At 37.0% G+C, this 17501-nt stretch overlaps 1 protein-coding gene across 2 annotated transcripts in view; it reads right to left on the bottom strand.

Moving 5' to 3' along the window:
- Positions 1-17501, bottom strand: part of gab2 (GRB2-associated binding protein 2) — a 53533-nt gene that overhangs the window by 17953 nt on the left and 18079 nt on the right. For both annotated transcript variants that reach the window (XM_083548387.1, XM_083548388.1), the window contains exon 2: positions 4258-4558. In XM_083548387.1, coding sequence (XP_083404513.1) covers positions 4258-4558 — 301 coding nt within the window. The remainder of the gene's footprint in view (positions 1-4257; positions 4559-17501) is intronic.

The raw sequence follows: 17501 nt of genomic DNA, 5'->3' as shown, positions 1-17501 counted from the left end.
GAATGTTTGTAATGTCTTCTTTTACAGATATATTGTACTGTGGTTTATTTGTATTGTATTATATTATACTCTTTGGTGAATGTGCTGTCCTGTACAAATGTGTGACAATGGACCAGTACATAACTAAAAGCGTTTCATTGGGCATAGCTGTCATACGTCAGCATTTTTATTATATCGCAAATAATCTCAACAATTATCTGTGTATACCAATATAAATATTTAAAAACTGAACAGCTTTTTTATATTCAGCTATTTTTATCTCTCTCTCTCTCTCTCTCTCTCTCTCTCTCTCATGAATATATAATAAATAATATATTCTGATTTAGCATCATTACTCCTTATATAGGTAGGTCTTAAGTATGTATTATCTTGTTGAAAAGATATTTGTCTAAACCCTATCAATATTCCAATGACATAAAACCAAATCATGGGTATTTGGAAGCTTACTGTAGAGCAGAGTGAATATTTAGAGCATTTACTCTGAGGTGAACTGGTCTGTCCTATTTTATATGAAGTACAGAGCAGCTGACAGAGGTCAGCAACAGCGTTTGTGGAGAAAGCTAGCAGGAGAGAAGAGAGAGAGAGAGAGAGAGAGAGAGAGAGAGAGAGAGAGAGAGAGAGAGAGAGAGAGAGAGAGAGAGAGAGACCCTCAGATCTACATTTCAATCCAAGCATGTGGATTTTATTCTCCGGAGGAGGCAATGTCTGTAGCTCATATACTTACTCAGCTCCAAATAAGATCAACATCTTGTCTAGGGAAAACATTCAAAGAAGGTTGAGAAGCAGCATGTGTGTATCAGAATGAATGCAGCAGGGGACCTGTGGCTGTGTAAATGTTTTTGTGTACACAGTATGTATAGTATTTTAGATAGAGCCAGCCAGCCAGCCAGCCAGCCAGCCAGCCAGCCAGACAGACAGACAGACAGACAGACAGACAGACAGACAGACAGACAGACAGACAGACAGACAGACAGACAGATAGATAGATAGATAGATAGATAGATAGATAGATAGATAGATAGATAGATAGATCACTTTATTAAGTATACCAAGAAAAGTTCAATGAACAATTTACATTATAAAGCAAGTGAATAAATATGTAGAGATACAGTATATAAAGTTGTATATAAGGATATTAAGAAGAAACAGATTTGGTGTGCACAGTGATATGGTCTTGCAGTATATAGTTTTGTGTATGCATCATACACATTACTGATACACTAGCTGATACTCTTTTGCCAGATACTCTTTTTTATAATGAAACTCACTAACAGTGTTTTCAGTGCATAGTGATTTTTTTTAAGACCTACACCTACAGTTAATATAATTTTCTGTTTAATAATAGATTTCTTAGTTAGTTGTAGCTTTAAAAATGTAAACACAGAAAACTTTGACTGAATTTGATCACATGCACTGCACTTATATTCTGTTCATGTAAAAGTAAAAACCCCCCTCTCCTATGAATTTTTAATCACTATATTGTTCAATCTGAATGAGCAGATGTTCTAAACAGCCACCCCTGAAAACTCTTTCTGAAATTAATAATCCTGTGTATGTTCTGTTGAGCTAACTATTTCAAGGCAATTTGTTACATTAAGTCACATGAGGTGGTTTAACAGAACGCACAATGCCAAGCTAAAATGACTAAAACAAACTGACGAAGGGTGAAAGACAACACCGCTGCACCTGTAATGCTTAAAACACACATCACACCTGGCTCCTAAAGGCTTTACAGTGGCTTGCCAGAATGATTAACAGCCATATTATGCGTATCATATTCCGCCTTCTGAATAAACTACTTTGTGCAGCAGCTCTCCCTTTAGGCAAAGACATGAAAATGACAGTAAAGAAATGTAAATATAAATGTGGTGCTTTTATTAAAGTGTGCCTGTAAGAACAGTTTGAAAAGGTGTCCATGCTTTATCTAATAACATTATATAGATTTTAAAAAATGTATAGTAAATCCTGTCAGTATTCACAATAAATATAACCCATATAATGAATTTATTTATATTAATAAATGATTCTAACATTTGTGTGTGTGTATGTGTGTGTATGTGTGTGTGTGTGTGTGTGTGTGTGTGTGTGTGTGTGTGTGTGTGTGTGTGTGTGTGACAGAAATGCTGTTATCAGTAATGTGTGTGATATGGTATAGACATGAACATGAATATTTGTAGGATCACAAACATAATGATATTTCAAATAACAAGATTTTAAGTGTTCTATTTCTTACACAAAACAGAAAGAAAGGATAAAAATGTATCTAAAATAATAATAGATGTTATTTCTTCTGGCGAAAAAATAAATAAATTCAGTACAAGTAGCAATATTGTTATTATAAAAGCATGAAACTTCATTAATTTATGTATAAATTTAAATATTTTGTACATTCACTGTTCCAGTGGGAAAAGTATTTTACAGTCTTTGCATTCTGTGTCCATGTAAACCCGACACGTTTTATCACAGTATCGAGGAGTTAATGTTGAATTGGCTTTGTGTTCGTCTGCCGTTGCATTTGGCAAGCATAAGTTAATTAAATGTATGTAAAGTGACAATGGTGAACTCATTTGTAACCTGAAGAGACGCTTAAAACTGCTGCGTGCTGTAACTTGCCCATCCCTAGATATTACAGAACACGAAATGTACACAATGTTCACAATTAGAGTAGAGGCTATTGTGTGTGTGTGTGTGTGTGTGTGTGTGTGTGTGTGTGTGTGTGTGTGTGTGTGTGTGTGTGTGTGTGTGTGTGTGTGTGTGTGTGTGCGCGTGTGTGGGTTTGTTTGTCTGTGTGTGTTACAATAATGTATTGTAGTTGCTGTTGTTATTATCATTGTTACTGGAAGAAATATGTTTAGTTCAAATCTGACCATTGTAGGGAACAGGACATATGCTTTAACCTTAATGCAATGAAACAAATGGGCTTAATATATAAATCATTATCCACTAGAGAATCAGAGACAGTAACTATAGTGGAAAACTATAGCACTCAAGTCAGTTAGGGTTATGTTGTGTTTATGTCTCTCTCTTTTATTTTTATATATTTTATTTACTGGATATCCTATTTCATGCAACACTAAAAATAGAAACAAAACAGAAGACATTCCAAACCGTACAACACATGAACCACTGATGATATTTATTCATATAAGATACACAGTGTTTGTTACACATTGGAGCGAAAAGACTGAAACATGCAAGCGGCCACAACACACCAGCACAAAGTTCCCTTTATGCCCCCCAAAGGCAGCATTAACTCCTATATACACACTGCTATTGTACTAATATGATGGGGAGGCCTCACTATCTTTCTTTAACTAAACAAAAAGAAAGAAGAAAAAAAATCAATAAACCTTTTAGACGCAGCATCCATTTGGCAAGGTTGCACAAGCCCAACTTACTCAAATAACAAAGATGAGAAGCATTGCTGGGGGAAAGCTTGCAGCAAATCATCATATCATGTTGCCTTCCAATGTATTCTATCAAAATTTTTCATCAATTCAGAGAGAACATTAGCATCAGATCTAGCAAGGGAATTGCCCTTGTGTCAATTTCCACTGCTATTTTAATATAACAACCCATTTTAATTAGAACTAATCAGGAGAAATAAAGTAAAATATTCACAAAACTTTATCCTTTTAAAAGACTAAAAATTTGAATAGAAATTCTTTGACTTGTTCTGGCTAGAAAATATTGTTGATATTTGACTTACTATAAAATAAATCATGTGTAGGTACTTTTATAAGTCCCCTGGTATTCGATGTGTACTCTAGAAAACGTCTCTGATTTGTCTTTTAAATATTCTTATTTTAGAACACTACACCCGAAAGCTACTCTAATGCTTGACCTAATCGATATCAATATAATGAAGTGTCTCTAGTACTAGTAATGTGAACTTTTTTCAATGCATTATTTGATCTGGTTATGCTAAGTCACTGCTGAATCTGTTTAGATTTGTGTGGCAACTCATATGGTATTGACATAAAAATCAAGCAAGTTATTACAAATGCTCTCTCTCTAATGTCTTTTTTTTTCGAAAGGAACTAAATCACCATAAAGAATCAAGTCTATCAATCCATTTTACTACCTTTTTTTGTAATAATAGTGATGTAACTGTAGCAAAAAAAATTGTCAATTGTTTTATATTCCTATAAGCCATATAAATGCAGAAATGTATAATGCTGGTTATTTTTAGTACGACCTAAAGTCAAGCTTTGTTGAAACCTGTGAACCTATTGTTCACAGACGAGGTTTACTTACCATGATTGTCTTCAGACTGGTTGAATCCACAAAGCTGGCAGATGGAACGAACCCAGCGGTTCATCTCGTCTTCCGTCTCTGCCACTAGGTAGAAGGTTCGTTCGGCTGTTTTGATATCAAACACAAAACTGTCCTGGAACTCTTTGCGCTTAAAAGTGAGTCCGGCGTCAACCTGCTCACAGCAGTGTAGATCGATGATGCGAATGGGCTTTTTGGCGTGGTCATTCTTGTAGTACTCCAGAACATCTGGGTCCCCACTCATGCGCCCACTGCGTAGGATAAACCAGCGCTTCTTCCAGGCCTGAGGAATATCAAAACAACAGATCAGTGAGTCATAGCTTCAAAATTTCCAGGATCGTCCATGTAGAATCTATAACTACTTTTTGGCATGTCTCACTTTTTTCCCTCTTTGGAGAAAGACAGTTTTTAACACAGTGTTTAAAGATTTTGAACAGGTCCAGAACTCCAACCAGAATTAAATACTTCATTCATCTTCAGTAACAGCTTTAGGGCACGCTTTTGTAATCACATTAGGTCAAGGTCTCAGTGGAAAAAAAGCCTGCACCAGGAACATTGATTGTGTTGAAATACAAACTGAATGGGATGCTAGACCATCACATTGATAATTATATTATATTATATATATAATATATACTTTTAATTATTATTAATTAAATACTTTTATTACACTAAAACTAATAGATTTTGATCATCATTTTGGGAAACATATGCTTTTAATATTTCATAGAACAAAACAAAGTCAGAAGCAACAAAAACTAAATGATGATTGTTTGAGTTTTGGGAGAAGTAAAAATGACATCGCACAAGAAAATACAACATAAACAGAGCTGTTCAGTTAATGTGCAGATCTAACTGATAGAAACCTAGATTAGGTTCTGAGGAAAGTGTGTTTAAGTGTGTCTGTGTTTGTGTGTCTTATCTGAGACAGGTGTTACTCCCCCATATTGTTTCCTGTTCATATACAGCTGAGGAGGAGGAACACTCACACTACAAATATACACATACAGAAGCGTGCACGCACACACACACACACACACACACACACACACACACACACACACACACATAACCACCATGACAACTGTGTCTCTGGCAAACACACCTGCGAAGCCATAGTTTGACATACAACCAATGAGGTCGTGTTTGCAATAAAAATGTTTGAGATGCAGTAATTTATGTAGTGTAATGGAGGTTTAAAAGTAAATAAACAAATGCACAAATGTGCAAGCCTAACCATATAAAACATGCAATACCTGAAAACAGTCTTTCTATGAAACCTACATGGGCATAAGCATCAGCTAACCTTAAATGTTAAATGAGAAAACAGCAAGCTGACCTTTTTAAGCCTGACAGCAAACAAATTTTCAATAAAACTCATTTCATAAAGAGATTTATGGTTTGGGATTAAAGAAATAAGAAATAATAATAATATATATGTATTAACATATATACATATAAACGGCTATCTATCTATCCGTTTTTCCTCTTTTAATAATCCTTAATTGTTTTTGTCTTCCTGACTTGTGCCTGTAGTTAGTTAACTCGACTATAACTAGTGTTGTTTATATTTATTTTCTCTCACTCACATCTCTGTATAATAAATCTGTTCGTGACGATAAGCACTATGCCGGTTGTTTGTCTGCATTCGAGCACAGGTGAGGACTCGTTCGAGTTGCAAACGGTGGCGTTGGAGATGGAGGCATTGGAGAAACAGATTCGCGAGCTGCATGTAAAGCATGACCGGCTGCGAGAGCGGAAAGCGGCGCTGGAAACATCCCGGGCGGACGCGCACTCATCCCAGGTAAACTCCCAGGTTGAACCTAACGCTCCCAGCACATCAACTCCGCGTGCTTCTATGCCCAGGCCCAGCGCACCTACAACTCCGGCACCGGTGCAACATGGACCCTGGATGCGACCGCGGCGGAAGAGACAAGCCAAGCCCCGATCGAGGACGTCTCCACCTCCACCACCGGCCTTCGAGATCTCGACCGAGAACCGCTTCGTCCCCCTCCGCGAGACGGAACGCGACACTGTTATTCTCGGAGATTCCATCGTCCGGCATGTCCGCGCTACCCGAGCTAAAGGTAAGGTGCACACTCGCTGTTTTCCTGGTGCTCGTGTTCTGGATGTCGCTGCGCAGGTACCCGCGATCCTGAACGAGAACTTCGGAGCGGTTGTTCTCCATGCCGGATCAAACGACACCAGGCTGCGGCAAACGGAGATCTTAAAGAGGGACTTCAGGATTCTGGTGGAGACGGTACGCAGCACATCACCCACAACGAGGATCATTGTGTCAGGACCTCTTCCCACTTACCAGCGAGGGGCTGAGAAGTTTAGTAGACTTTTAGCTCTAAATGAATGGTTACAGTCATGGTGTCGAGAACATAAACTTCTCTTTGTTAATAACTGGAACTGTTTCTGGGAGCGTCCTAGGTTCTTCCGCCCTGATGGCCTGCACCCCAGCAGAGTTGGAGCAGCAGTGCTATCAGATAACATCTCTAGGATACTACACACCATCTGACTGGTAAGACATCAAGAAATCTTCAACTATAAGAACACGCATACTACAGACCAAATAGTTACAAGTTCACACACAGCCCAGTTTATAGAAACCATATCTATTCCTCGGGTAGTAAAACCAAGAATTACATACACAAGATCCAGAAATAATCTTATTGCAGTTAAAACTGAAAAATGCCAGATAAACAAACACAACAAAGTTCTAAAGTTCGGTCTTTTAAACATTAGATCACTTGCACCCAAAGCACTGATTGTAAATGAGATGATCACACAGAATAATCTCGATGCACTCTGTCTCACTGAGACCTGGATTAAACCAGGTGATTATATGGGTCTAAACGAGTCTACACCGTCAGGATATGTTTATAAGCATGAGCCCCGTCAGACTGGTCGTGGGGGGGGTGTAGGAACCATTTATAGTGCTTCTCTTAATGTTAGTCAGAGATTAGGATTCAGCTTTAAATCATTTGAAGTGCTCGTTCTTAAAATTGCACTTTCAGAGATGCATAGAAAACTCGCTCTGGTCACCGTGTACAGACCCCCAGGACCCTACGCTGATTTTCTTCATGAGTTTGCTTGTTTTCTCTCAGACCTCCTGATCAGCTTTGATAAAGTGCTGCTTGTAGGAGATTTTAATATTCATGTAGATGATGAAAACGATGCCCTAGGATTATCATTTGTCGATTTACTAAACTCTTTTGGAGTTAAACAAAACGTCACCAGACCAACCCACCGTTTTAACCACACACTAGACTTAATAATATCCCACGGAGCAGACGTCACTGATATAAATATTTTACCTCAGAATGATGACATCACAGACCATTATCTCCTACTGTACACACTACCGGTAGAGCAGATTAACCGTGTTTCACCACGGTATCGACTTGGTAGGACTATTATTCCAACCACTAAGGACAGATTCATAAATAACCTGCCTGATTTATCTCAGTTTCACATTAAACCCATAAATGCTGATCATCTTGATGAGATGGCGAACAACATAGACCTTATCCTCACTAGCACTTTAGACACTGTTGCCCCCATCCGGTTAAAAAAGGTTCGAGAACAAGCAACTGCACCTTGGTATAATAGTCATACGCATGCCCTAAAGAGAACAACACGTAATCTGGAGAGAAAATGGAGGAAAACTAAATTGGAGGTATTTAGAATTGCGTATAAAGACAGTATGCTTAGCTACAGACAGGCGCTAAAAGCTGCTAGAGCTAAACACCTGAGCAAACTCATAGAAAATAACAAAAACAATCCCAGGTTCCTTTTCAGTACAGTCGCTAAATTAACAACAAATCAGGGATCTGAAAAATGTGTTCCATCACAGTTTAGTAGTGAAGACTTTATGAATTTCTTCACTGAAAAAATAGATAACATTCGAAAAACAATTGTGGCAGTTCAACCTCTGACAGCATCTCCTGACACAATCGTACTTACAACCCCACAACTACACTGTTTTACATGTATAGGACAGGAAGAGCTGTATGATGCTATTATGAAAGCTAAATCAACAACATGTCAGTTAGATCCAATTCCCACTAAACTACTGAAGGAAGTGTTATATACAGCTGGTGAGCCTCTTTTAAATATTATTAACTCCTCACTATCGTTAGGTCATGTCCCTAAATCCCTCAAGTTAGCAGTTATTAAGCCCCTCAAAAAAAAACCTAATCTGGATCCAAACACGCTATCGAATTACAGACCAATTTCAAATCTCCCATTTATGTCTAAGATTTTAGAAAAGATTGTCGCTGCCCAGTTATGTAACCACTTGCAGGAGAACAATATCTTTGAAGAGTTTCAGTCAGGTTTTAGGCCCCATCATAGCACAGAAACTGCTCTAGTTAAAATCACTAACGACCTGTTTTTAGCTTCAGACCAAGGCTACATCTCCCTATTAGTTTTACTAGATCTTAGTGCTGCGTTCGACACTATAGATCATGATCTTCTCCTCGATCGCTTACAGAATTACATCGGTATTCAGGGACAGGCATTAAGCTGGTTTAAATCCTACCTGTCCAATCGTTACCATTTCGTAGATTTAAATGGAGAGCTATCCAGGATAATGCTAGTAAATTATGGCGTGCCACAAGGGTCAGTTCTGGGACCCCTGCTTTTTACAATATACATGCTTCCATTAGGAAATATTATTAGAAGGCATGGAATTAGCTTCCATTGTTATGCTGATGATACCCAGCTATATATTTCATCCAAACCAGGCGATACAGCTCAATTAGCTCGCATAACTGAGTGTGTTGAAGAAATAAGAGATTGGATGACCCATAACTTTCTGCTATTAAATCCTGATAAAACGGAGATTTTGCTCATCGGCCCAAAAAATAGTACACAGAAGCTCCAGCATCTCAGCCTGCATTTAGACGGTTGTTCTGTAACTACTAGTTCAACGGTAAAAGACCTGGGAGTTATTTTAGACAGCAACTTATCTTTTAAAAATCACATCAATCAAGTTACAAAAACAGCCTTCTTTCACCTTAGAAATATTTCTAAGCTAAGAAATATGTTATCTATATCTGATGCAGAGAAGCTCGTCCATGCGTTTATGACCTCTAGAATAGACTACTGTAATGCATTACTAGGTGGATGTCCTGCATCATTAATAAACAAGCTTCAGTTAGTTCAGAATGCCGCAGCAAGAGTTCTTACTAGGTCAAGAAAATACGATCATATAACCCCAATCTTATCGTCCCTACATTGGCTTCCTATTAAGTTTCGAATAGACTACAAACTACTGCTACTCACTTATAAAGCACTAAATGGTTTGGCTCCCATGTATCTATCCAGTCTCTTAACACGCTACAATCCGTCACGCTCCCTGAGATCTCAAAACTCTGGGCTTCTAGTAGTTCCTAGAATAGCAAAGTCCACTAAAGGCGGTAGAGCATTTTCACATTTAGCTCCTAAACTCTGGAATAGTCTTCCTGACAGTGTTCGGGGTTCAGATACACTCTCCCAGTTTAAGTGTAGATTAAAAACATATCTTTTTAGCAAAGCCTACACATAACACACATCACGCACATCACATCACAACCTTGTGCTCCAGAACATCTGATCACATGCACATTATCAACTTGTGCTGTTAATATCATGAACAGCAGCTACGCTAATTCCTCTCCACTGCTTCTCTTTCTCTCCCCATCCCGAGGCTTCCTGAGGTTTGGCCAGCTCCAGTCACGTCCCACCTCGTGAAGATTATGGACCTATGGATGATCATGGAGAAGTAGATGCCGAGTGTTTAAAGGCCCTGGCATGGAGAAGCTGATGCTGGATCTATGATGATCACAAATTGTTCTGTATTGTTGAAAGATTTATGACCAAACTTTTGATGTCACCCATATGAGGATGGGTTCCCCTTTGAGTCTGGTTCCTCTCAAGGTTTCTTCCTCATATCATCTAAGGGAGTTTTTCCTTGCCACTGTCGCCACGGCTGCTCATCAGGGACAAACGCACACCATTCACCTTCACTGTTGTTTTCTGTAAAGCTGCTTTGAGACAATGTCTGTTGTGAAAAGCGCTATACAAATAAACTTGACTTGACTTGACTTGACTTAACACGTTGATGCATTTTGCATTAATTGCACTAATTTTATAAAAAAAAAGAACAAACTCCACCAAAAATTTTTTTTTTAATCACTAAACATTTGTACTAATGTACTAAATCTCAAATGAAGCACCAGAAACTGTTTTGATGCACACATCTGGCAATTAAAACCGTTTATGTGAAAACATAGCAAAGGTTCCGTTTGGTGTCCTGATGATTTATGTAATTTTAAACACCATTATTACTTTAAAACATTTACATAAATATTTTGTCTTCATGCTCTATGTTGAGTGTGGTTTCAGTAATAATAAACATACATTTACATATAGCATCCATAGTTGTAGATTAGAGTATTAAAATCTTGAAAAGTATTAATTTAATGTACATTTAGAACAGATAACAATGTGCGATTAATCCTACGTTAACTCATGACAACCATACGATTAATTTTATTTTTTTTATAATTACGAGATTGTATATTCTAATCGATTGACAGCAAGCATTTTAAACATTTCAATATTCAAATAATATTTTTGTGTGTGTATGTATATATATATATATATATATATATATATATATATATATATATATATATATATATATATATATACATACATACACACAAAAATATTATTTGAATATTGAAATGTTTAAGATGCTTGGTGTTGGAAGTCACAAGTCACATCTTATAGAGATAGATCTTATAGAGCCACAGAAAGAGAATATTTTGTGCAGAGGCAAGAGGGGGAGAGAGAGAGAGAGAGACAGATAGATGATGGAGAGACGCTGCCTGGCCCACAGCCAGCAATCCACTTCCGTCCAGCCTCTTTCTCTCTCCACAACACTCATGCTGACACAGGATCCTGCTGGCCCCAGGCTCCATCAACATACACACACACAGAGAAAGAGAGAGAGAGAGAGAGAGAGAGCCACCTCTGCCACCAAAGCAGGGAACCAAGGACACTCTTTCCACTAACCCCTCCTCCCCATCCCCTCTCTCTTCCTTTTCCTCCATTCAGTCCCACTGTCCAGCAGGAAGCGGAAACACGGATCCCACTGCACATCCTGTGTTTTCTCAAGCCTGCTGTTGACCTCCATTTAAAACGTTGTTCTCACACCCTACTCCTAGTCCTACTATCAACAGTGTGACTGGTATTCAATGAGTTTAAGCAACAAGCACAGATTAGCAGAGTGTTGCTGAGAAAAAAACAAGAACACACTGCTGAGACCTATTGATATTCTTGTCCATGCTTTGTAATATTAACTGATTCTGATCCCTGCTCTGAGGGAACGTTACGCTTTTAGACTCTTTTTCACTCATTCTTGTTCAGCACTTTATTCTGATGTAACCGTAGCATATCACAGGAACACTGGGCATGAGGCAAGGATATGAGCAAAGTCAATTGGCAAATCCCCACATGTACACATTCACACACTCATTCACACCTAGGGCAATTAAGTGAAGTCAATCATCTTACCAGCATGATTTTGGGTGGTTTGAAGAAACCAGAGAACCTCTTTGAAACCCACATGGACAGAGGGTGAACATGTGAAACTTCAAAACGACTGTAACACGAGCTCAGGATCGAAACATAAATTAAAAAGCACAGCAGTCTACTGAGAATATTCAGTGTGAGCCATTTTATCAGACATTGCTTTAACGGTGAGAAAAAAGGAGCTAAAAACGATCATATATTCACCCCTCAGCTCATCTGACACATTTTCTTAACAAAACAATCCATTATGTAAGCTCTCAAATTTTAAACATTCGCAATCAAATAATGGCTGTTTGAAATGTAGCTGTCTCTGCTGATTTTAAACATTTTGGGGAGGTATCCTGGGTAAGATAAACCAGACCACTAAGCAATATCATCTGAGTTTCTTTGCAGCAGACTGTCAGGTTGTTTTTCATTTCATTTTCTGCCCGAATGATAATGAAATGGCAGCACGCTGAAAGGTGTACACGTAGTATGATAGAGCAACAATTGTGGAATGCAGACAAAATCATGCCACCACTCCCTTTAGAGCAGCAGCCATACTGCCAAATAAAGCGCTCTCAGTAATTAAATAGCAGGTGAAGCCTAAAGGCATAACTGTTTGGAAGCCAGGCCTCAGTGGACCTCATTGGAATAATTATACTAAACTGAAACTGGAGTCCAAAGCCATTTCTGTTAAGACAGAAATAATTAGCATGTTCTAATTTACACATAATGTGTAAATCGAATGTTTTATATGTTTGATATGGATGTACTATCTCAATTACAAGCACTTTAATAAAACACTGAAAATCTATTGGATTATTAAGGAATATTTGTTTACTTTTTTTGAAAGGAGTCTCCAGGGTGAGAGTTTTGTAACTATCAGTGAGTTTATCCTCAAGATGGAGAACCTCTAGCTTCTTGGTAACATGAAAAGCTGCATTTGTTTTGTTATTAGCTGCGAGAGAAAGAAACGTGAAGCTATTTGTGGGAATGAAACGATGCTGAAACGCAAGTAATATAATCAGAACTAACTTGTTTTGCATACGTTACACAACATTAAATGTAACTAGAAGCTATTAAAACTAATAAACTGTTTGAAAAACTGATGTCGAATAATACAAATATCCCTTGTGGTGTGCTGTTAATGGGAGATAATCAACTTTAGGGTAATAACAGGTCACATCACACCACTTGCTTGTTTTGTCCCTTACATGTTATACATAAAAGGTTAAGTAGTTGTGTACACTTATGACATTATTACAGTTTGTAATATATGGACATTATCAATTATTTAACAGGATACACTAATTAAAACCTATTGCATTAATCTTGAGACCAATTTTCTAGTAGACTTAATGATTGTAATTCAGATAATGTCCTGTAACAAATGCTAATTTGAACAGATTTGTTGAGTTGGCACTGCCATTTGAAGACTTCCGTAATAAATCTTTGTTTGTGTGTCTTGGCGTGGCTGCAATGGTAGTGCTGGAAACCCCACCTCGGAAAGCGTCTCCTGCTACATCCACTTCCACTCTAAACTGCCACACTGTGCACACTACAAACGAACAGACAACATTATCCTCTTACTGGCATACATGCACAGCTTTAGACCACAAAAACCTACAACTGGTCTCAATTTGATCTATATCTTCATCAACCAAGGAAATGAAACACGAAGAGCTACAGAGGAAAATAAGTGGGGGGAGGGTGTAGATACAATCACTGTTCCATCTTTCATTGCAATATGTGTTTCTCTCACCTACTGAACAAGACTTAATGAGATTTGGAGCTCTGCCCATTCACTATGACCCGGAATAACTTGTTCCTGGTGTACTGAATTTACATAAACCCCCATACATTTTTTAAATCTTGCAAACCTGCAGAGTCCCTGCAAACCTATTATGATGTCATTTCAGCATATTCCCTGAGCTAGTGCATTTGGCTGTGTATTTATTATTGTTTTATTTATTATTTTTCATTTATATTTTTCACTTTTCTGCAAAGCTTAATGTGGAATCAGTTATCAAAAATTGCTAATGCAAGTTGTCACTTGTTTAATTATTTAATGATAAAAATGCTATTTAATTGTGTTTTCAGGCAATATGCCATAAGCTACATTATAGTAAGCTATGCTAGTAGCTATAGTAAGCAATGTTACAGATTGTAGCTACATATAAGCTACACCAAATAAAAAGAGAAACTTATTGATCTAACTTAGTCGCACAGATGCTCAAGATTTTGGCTCATACCTAAACTTGGGATAGATTTAGAGTAATGCTACTGTTTACAATTACGATTAGCTTAACTTAGCAGTAATTTAGCAATGACAGGGTCTTTAGCATCTAGTTTGCTTCACTATTATTTTTAGTACCAATGTACATGCCACAGCAGTAGTTATGGCAACATGCAGTATACAGAATAATTTGTCAAGGCAGATGTATGTGTATGACTATATGAGGTTTAGTATGACAATGCTATAATGGATACTTTTTCACAAATATCTTACTTGCTTGCTTTGCACCAAAATAAACAACAACAAAAAAACATGACCAGTTATGATGCTAGCTGATCTCCAGGCTAGCTTTCATTTACATAATTTCAAGTAGCAACTCTACTGTATTTCTATAGTGCATATTTCAATCAATATCACAAAGCAGCTTAAATGAAACCCAAATGTAGTTTGGAGTCACTAAAGAAAATGTCAATAAATGGTAATTTTAGTGGAAAATTAGGGGTTTATTTCAAAGTTTAAGACGCAAAAAGTTGCAAAACAAAGCTAATAATTAGGGAATAATAAAGGGTGACAGCAACATCTATTTAATACAAGGAAAACATCTGAAGACAAAGGAGACTGTAGAAAATGTGTCAGCTTCTTAAAATACATGTAAAACTAATAGTTTATTTGGTCAAAGGCTTTTTACTCTCCTATGTCCTATTTTAAGATGTCACGATATTGGAGGAGCGACACGAAAAAGAAGAACCTATAAAAAGGGAACTGAATACGGAACGGCTTCATTGCAAACATGATACAGAAAATCACTGTACAGAACATCCTTGTAGATATCCTTATCCATAATTAAAGCAGCTATAAGTAGAGATTTGTATCAGTCTAAATTAGATCCAGCAGGTTATTTGCTGCTTAGACTCTCACACTTTGTTAAAATGCTCCATTTACTTGGACACTTCATGCAATCTAAACCAAAGGGATGGGCATGTGAGAAGTGGTAATTAGTGTCAATGTTCCTATAACTACAAGAGGCTTGTGGGTGCTGCCTGGGTGCAATAAGTAGCTAACATGACTTCAGTATGTTAAACAAGGTTTTAATCAGTGTTGCGTTCAAAATGTATGATTTCAAATTTAGTGAACAAACAATACCATATTACTAGTGTCCAAAAATATTATCGTTGTCATAGTCATCATCAAAAAACAAAACTTTTAGAAATTAGACATTATTTACACTAAGCCTTGCTTTACATACTTCAACTATAATTGCAAAAATGTAAATCTGATCCCACCTTTAAATCAACAAGATAAGGTTTTGGTTTTCCCATAGAGTACAAGAGCTAAGACGATAGTTCAAAAAATAAAACAAATAAAAAAGAATGAAAGAGAGAAAGAAAAAAAAGAACCAAACAAACAAAAAAACATTCACCTTTCACCTTTATTTGGCATGAATTAGACTGTGGCAGTTATAACTTCTAAGAGAACCGCAGCATTGTGACAAGGGAATAGTAGATAGACATCAGTCAGCATGTTTTTGCACGCATATTGAGCAAACATGCTAACCAAACAGGCCCTGTCTCACAGCCATGACTTCACAGAGCTCGGGTGTGTGTAACCATTCTTGAGGGAAGGAACCTGATTCAGGCTGTACTCATCCCTTCACTACCTGCCTCACACAAACAAACACAGACATATGTACGTACACACACGCATACAAAAACACACACATACACACAGCTGAGCAAACACAATTGCAGGCTTAAAACCGAATGTCCAGACCCCTCCTATTTGCCTACCTGTTCCATTATAAAGCCTGGAGGTTGGTTGGGCCTCGCTACGCTGTCTGGGCTGCTTAGGAAAACAGTGAAAGTACTTGGATTTGGCTCATTAGTGTTAAACCACATTGTTGACCGACCTGAGGGCATAATGTAGTACTGGTTTTGAACACCACCACAGGTACATCTAATTCTATCTGATAAACAATGCACTTTTATAGAGTTGAATTAAAAAAGTTATAATTATCCAATTATGCCCATAACTGGTCTGTAACTGGTGTGATATAGTTCACACAGCAAAAAATATACTTCTGATTTATATGAAGTCAAATTTATCAGATAGTAAAATTTTTTTTTTGTCACAATAGCAAGTATGGTAAAGTATAATAATAATAATAATAATAATAATAATAATAATAATAATAATAATAATAATAATAATAATAATAATACTTCAACATTCTTGCTATTGTGACAATAAAAAAAAAACATTTACTATCTGAAATATTTGACTTCATATAAATCAGATGTAAATCTTTTGCGTCGTCACATCAAGAATTTTACGTTGTGTCGCACAGTTACACTTTTATCTTATATTTCACTTGCTGGCTGCAGAACATTTAACATGTTCTTTATACTACCTGGCATGCTTTACATTCGTACACTCTGGTGGTTCTAGGACTGTTTTGTGCACTGCCTTGGATTTTGGGTGCTTCTGTGGATAGCAGCTGAAATATTCAAATATTACTTGAACAGTGCCTTGGAAACATTTGAATAATCATCATACCTGAAATGCCTCTAGCTAATTCAGCAATAAACATAAAACAGTGTCAGCCAAAAAAATTAACTTCCAGTTACGTGGAAGTCATGTTTGAATTGTTTACTTTGTCTACATGCTGTTAAGAAAAACAAAACATTCAGTTAGACTATGCATCAACATCAAAGCCTCTAAAGGAAAATGTTAATAAAGAGTAAGAGGCAACGGTTTATTTCCAATGTAAGTTCGCCACACAGATTTTTTTTCTCAAATGTATGCAAATAAGGTATGGCATGGCAAAGTGGCAAATCCAAATAATTGCTTCAGGGAATTCCTCGGACCAACTGAAAACCTCTATGCTCTTAGTTTCTACCTGCATTTTGCCTGCATTTCTTACTGCATTTCATACTAAACTAAAGCACTACAGAACAAAAAATCATTTTTATTTCATTAATAGAAAATACATTTTACAGTGTACAGTTCATTGACAAAAAATGGGCCCAAATACAGCAAAAAAAAAGGCCTTAAGAAACTATAAAGAATTGGAAAAAAGGAAAAATAAATAGTATAAAGTATAGTAAATAAATAGTAAAAAGTATATTTACAAAATAAAGTATAGATGCTTTTTTTCATTATTTATGTTTAAGGGAGGTAAGTAAACTTACAGATATCTTTTTAAAGAAAGAGGTGTCAGTGTTGTTCTATTCAATGTTGATGAGCTTCAAATAATTGATGAATGATCATTATCTTGATTTTACTCTTTTGTACAAGAAGACTATATTTGTCAGGCACAAGAACTCGCAGGAAACCGGAGGTTGAATGTACAAGAAACGTGTTTACTTAAGTCACTCAAGAAATGAAAGAGCAAAGCAGAACAACACGCAGGCATGAACTA

This window comes from Silurus aristotelis (assembly GCF_946808225.1).
Source record: "Silurus aristotelis genome assembly, chromosome: 8".
Taxonomy (NCBI): Eukaryota; Metazoa; Chordata; class Actinopteri; order Siluriformes; family Siluridae; genus Silurus; species Silurus aristotelis.
Note: the sequence above shows the minus strand (reverse complement) of the source record. Positions and strands in the feature narration are given on the sequence as shown.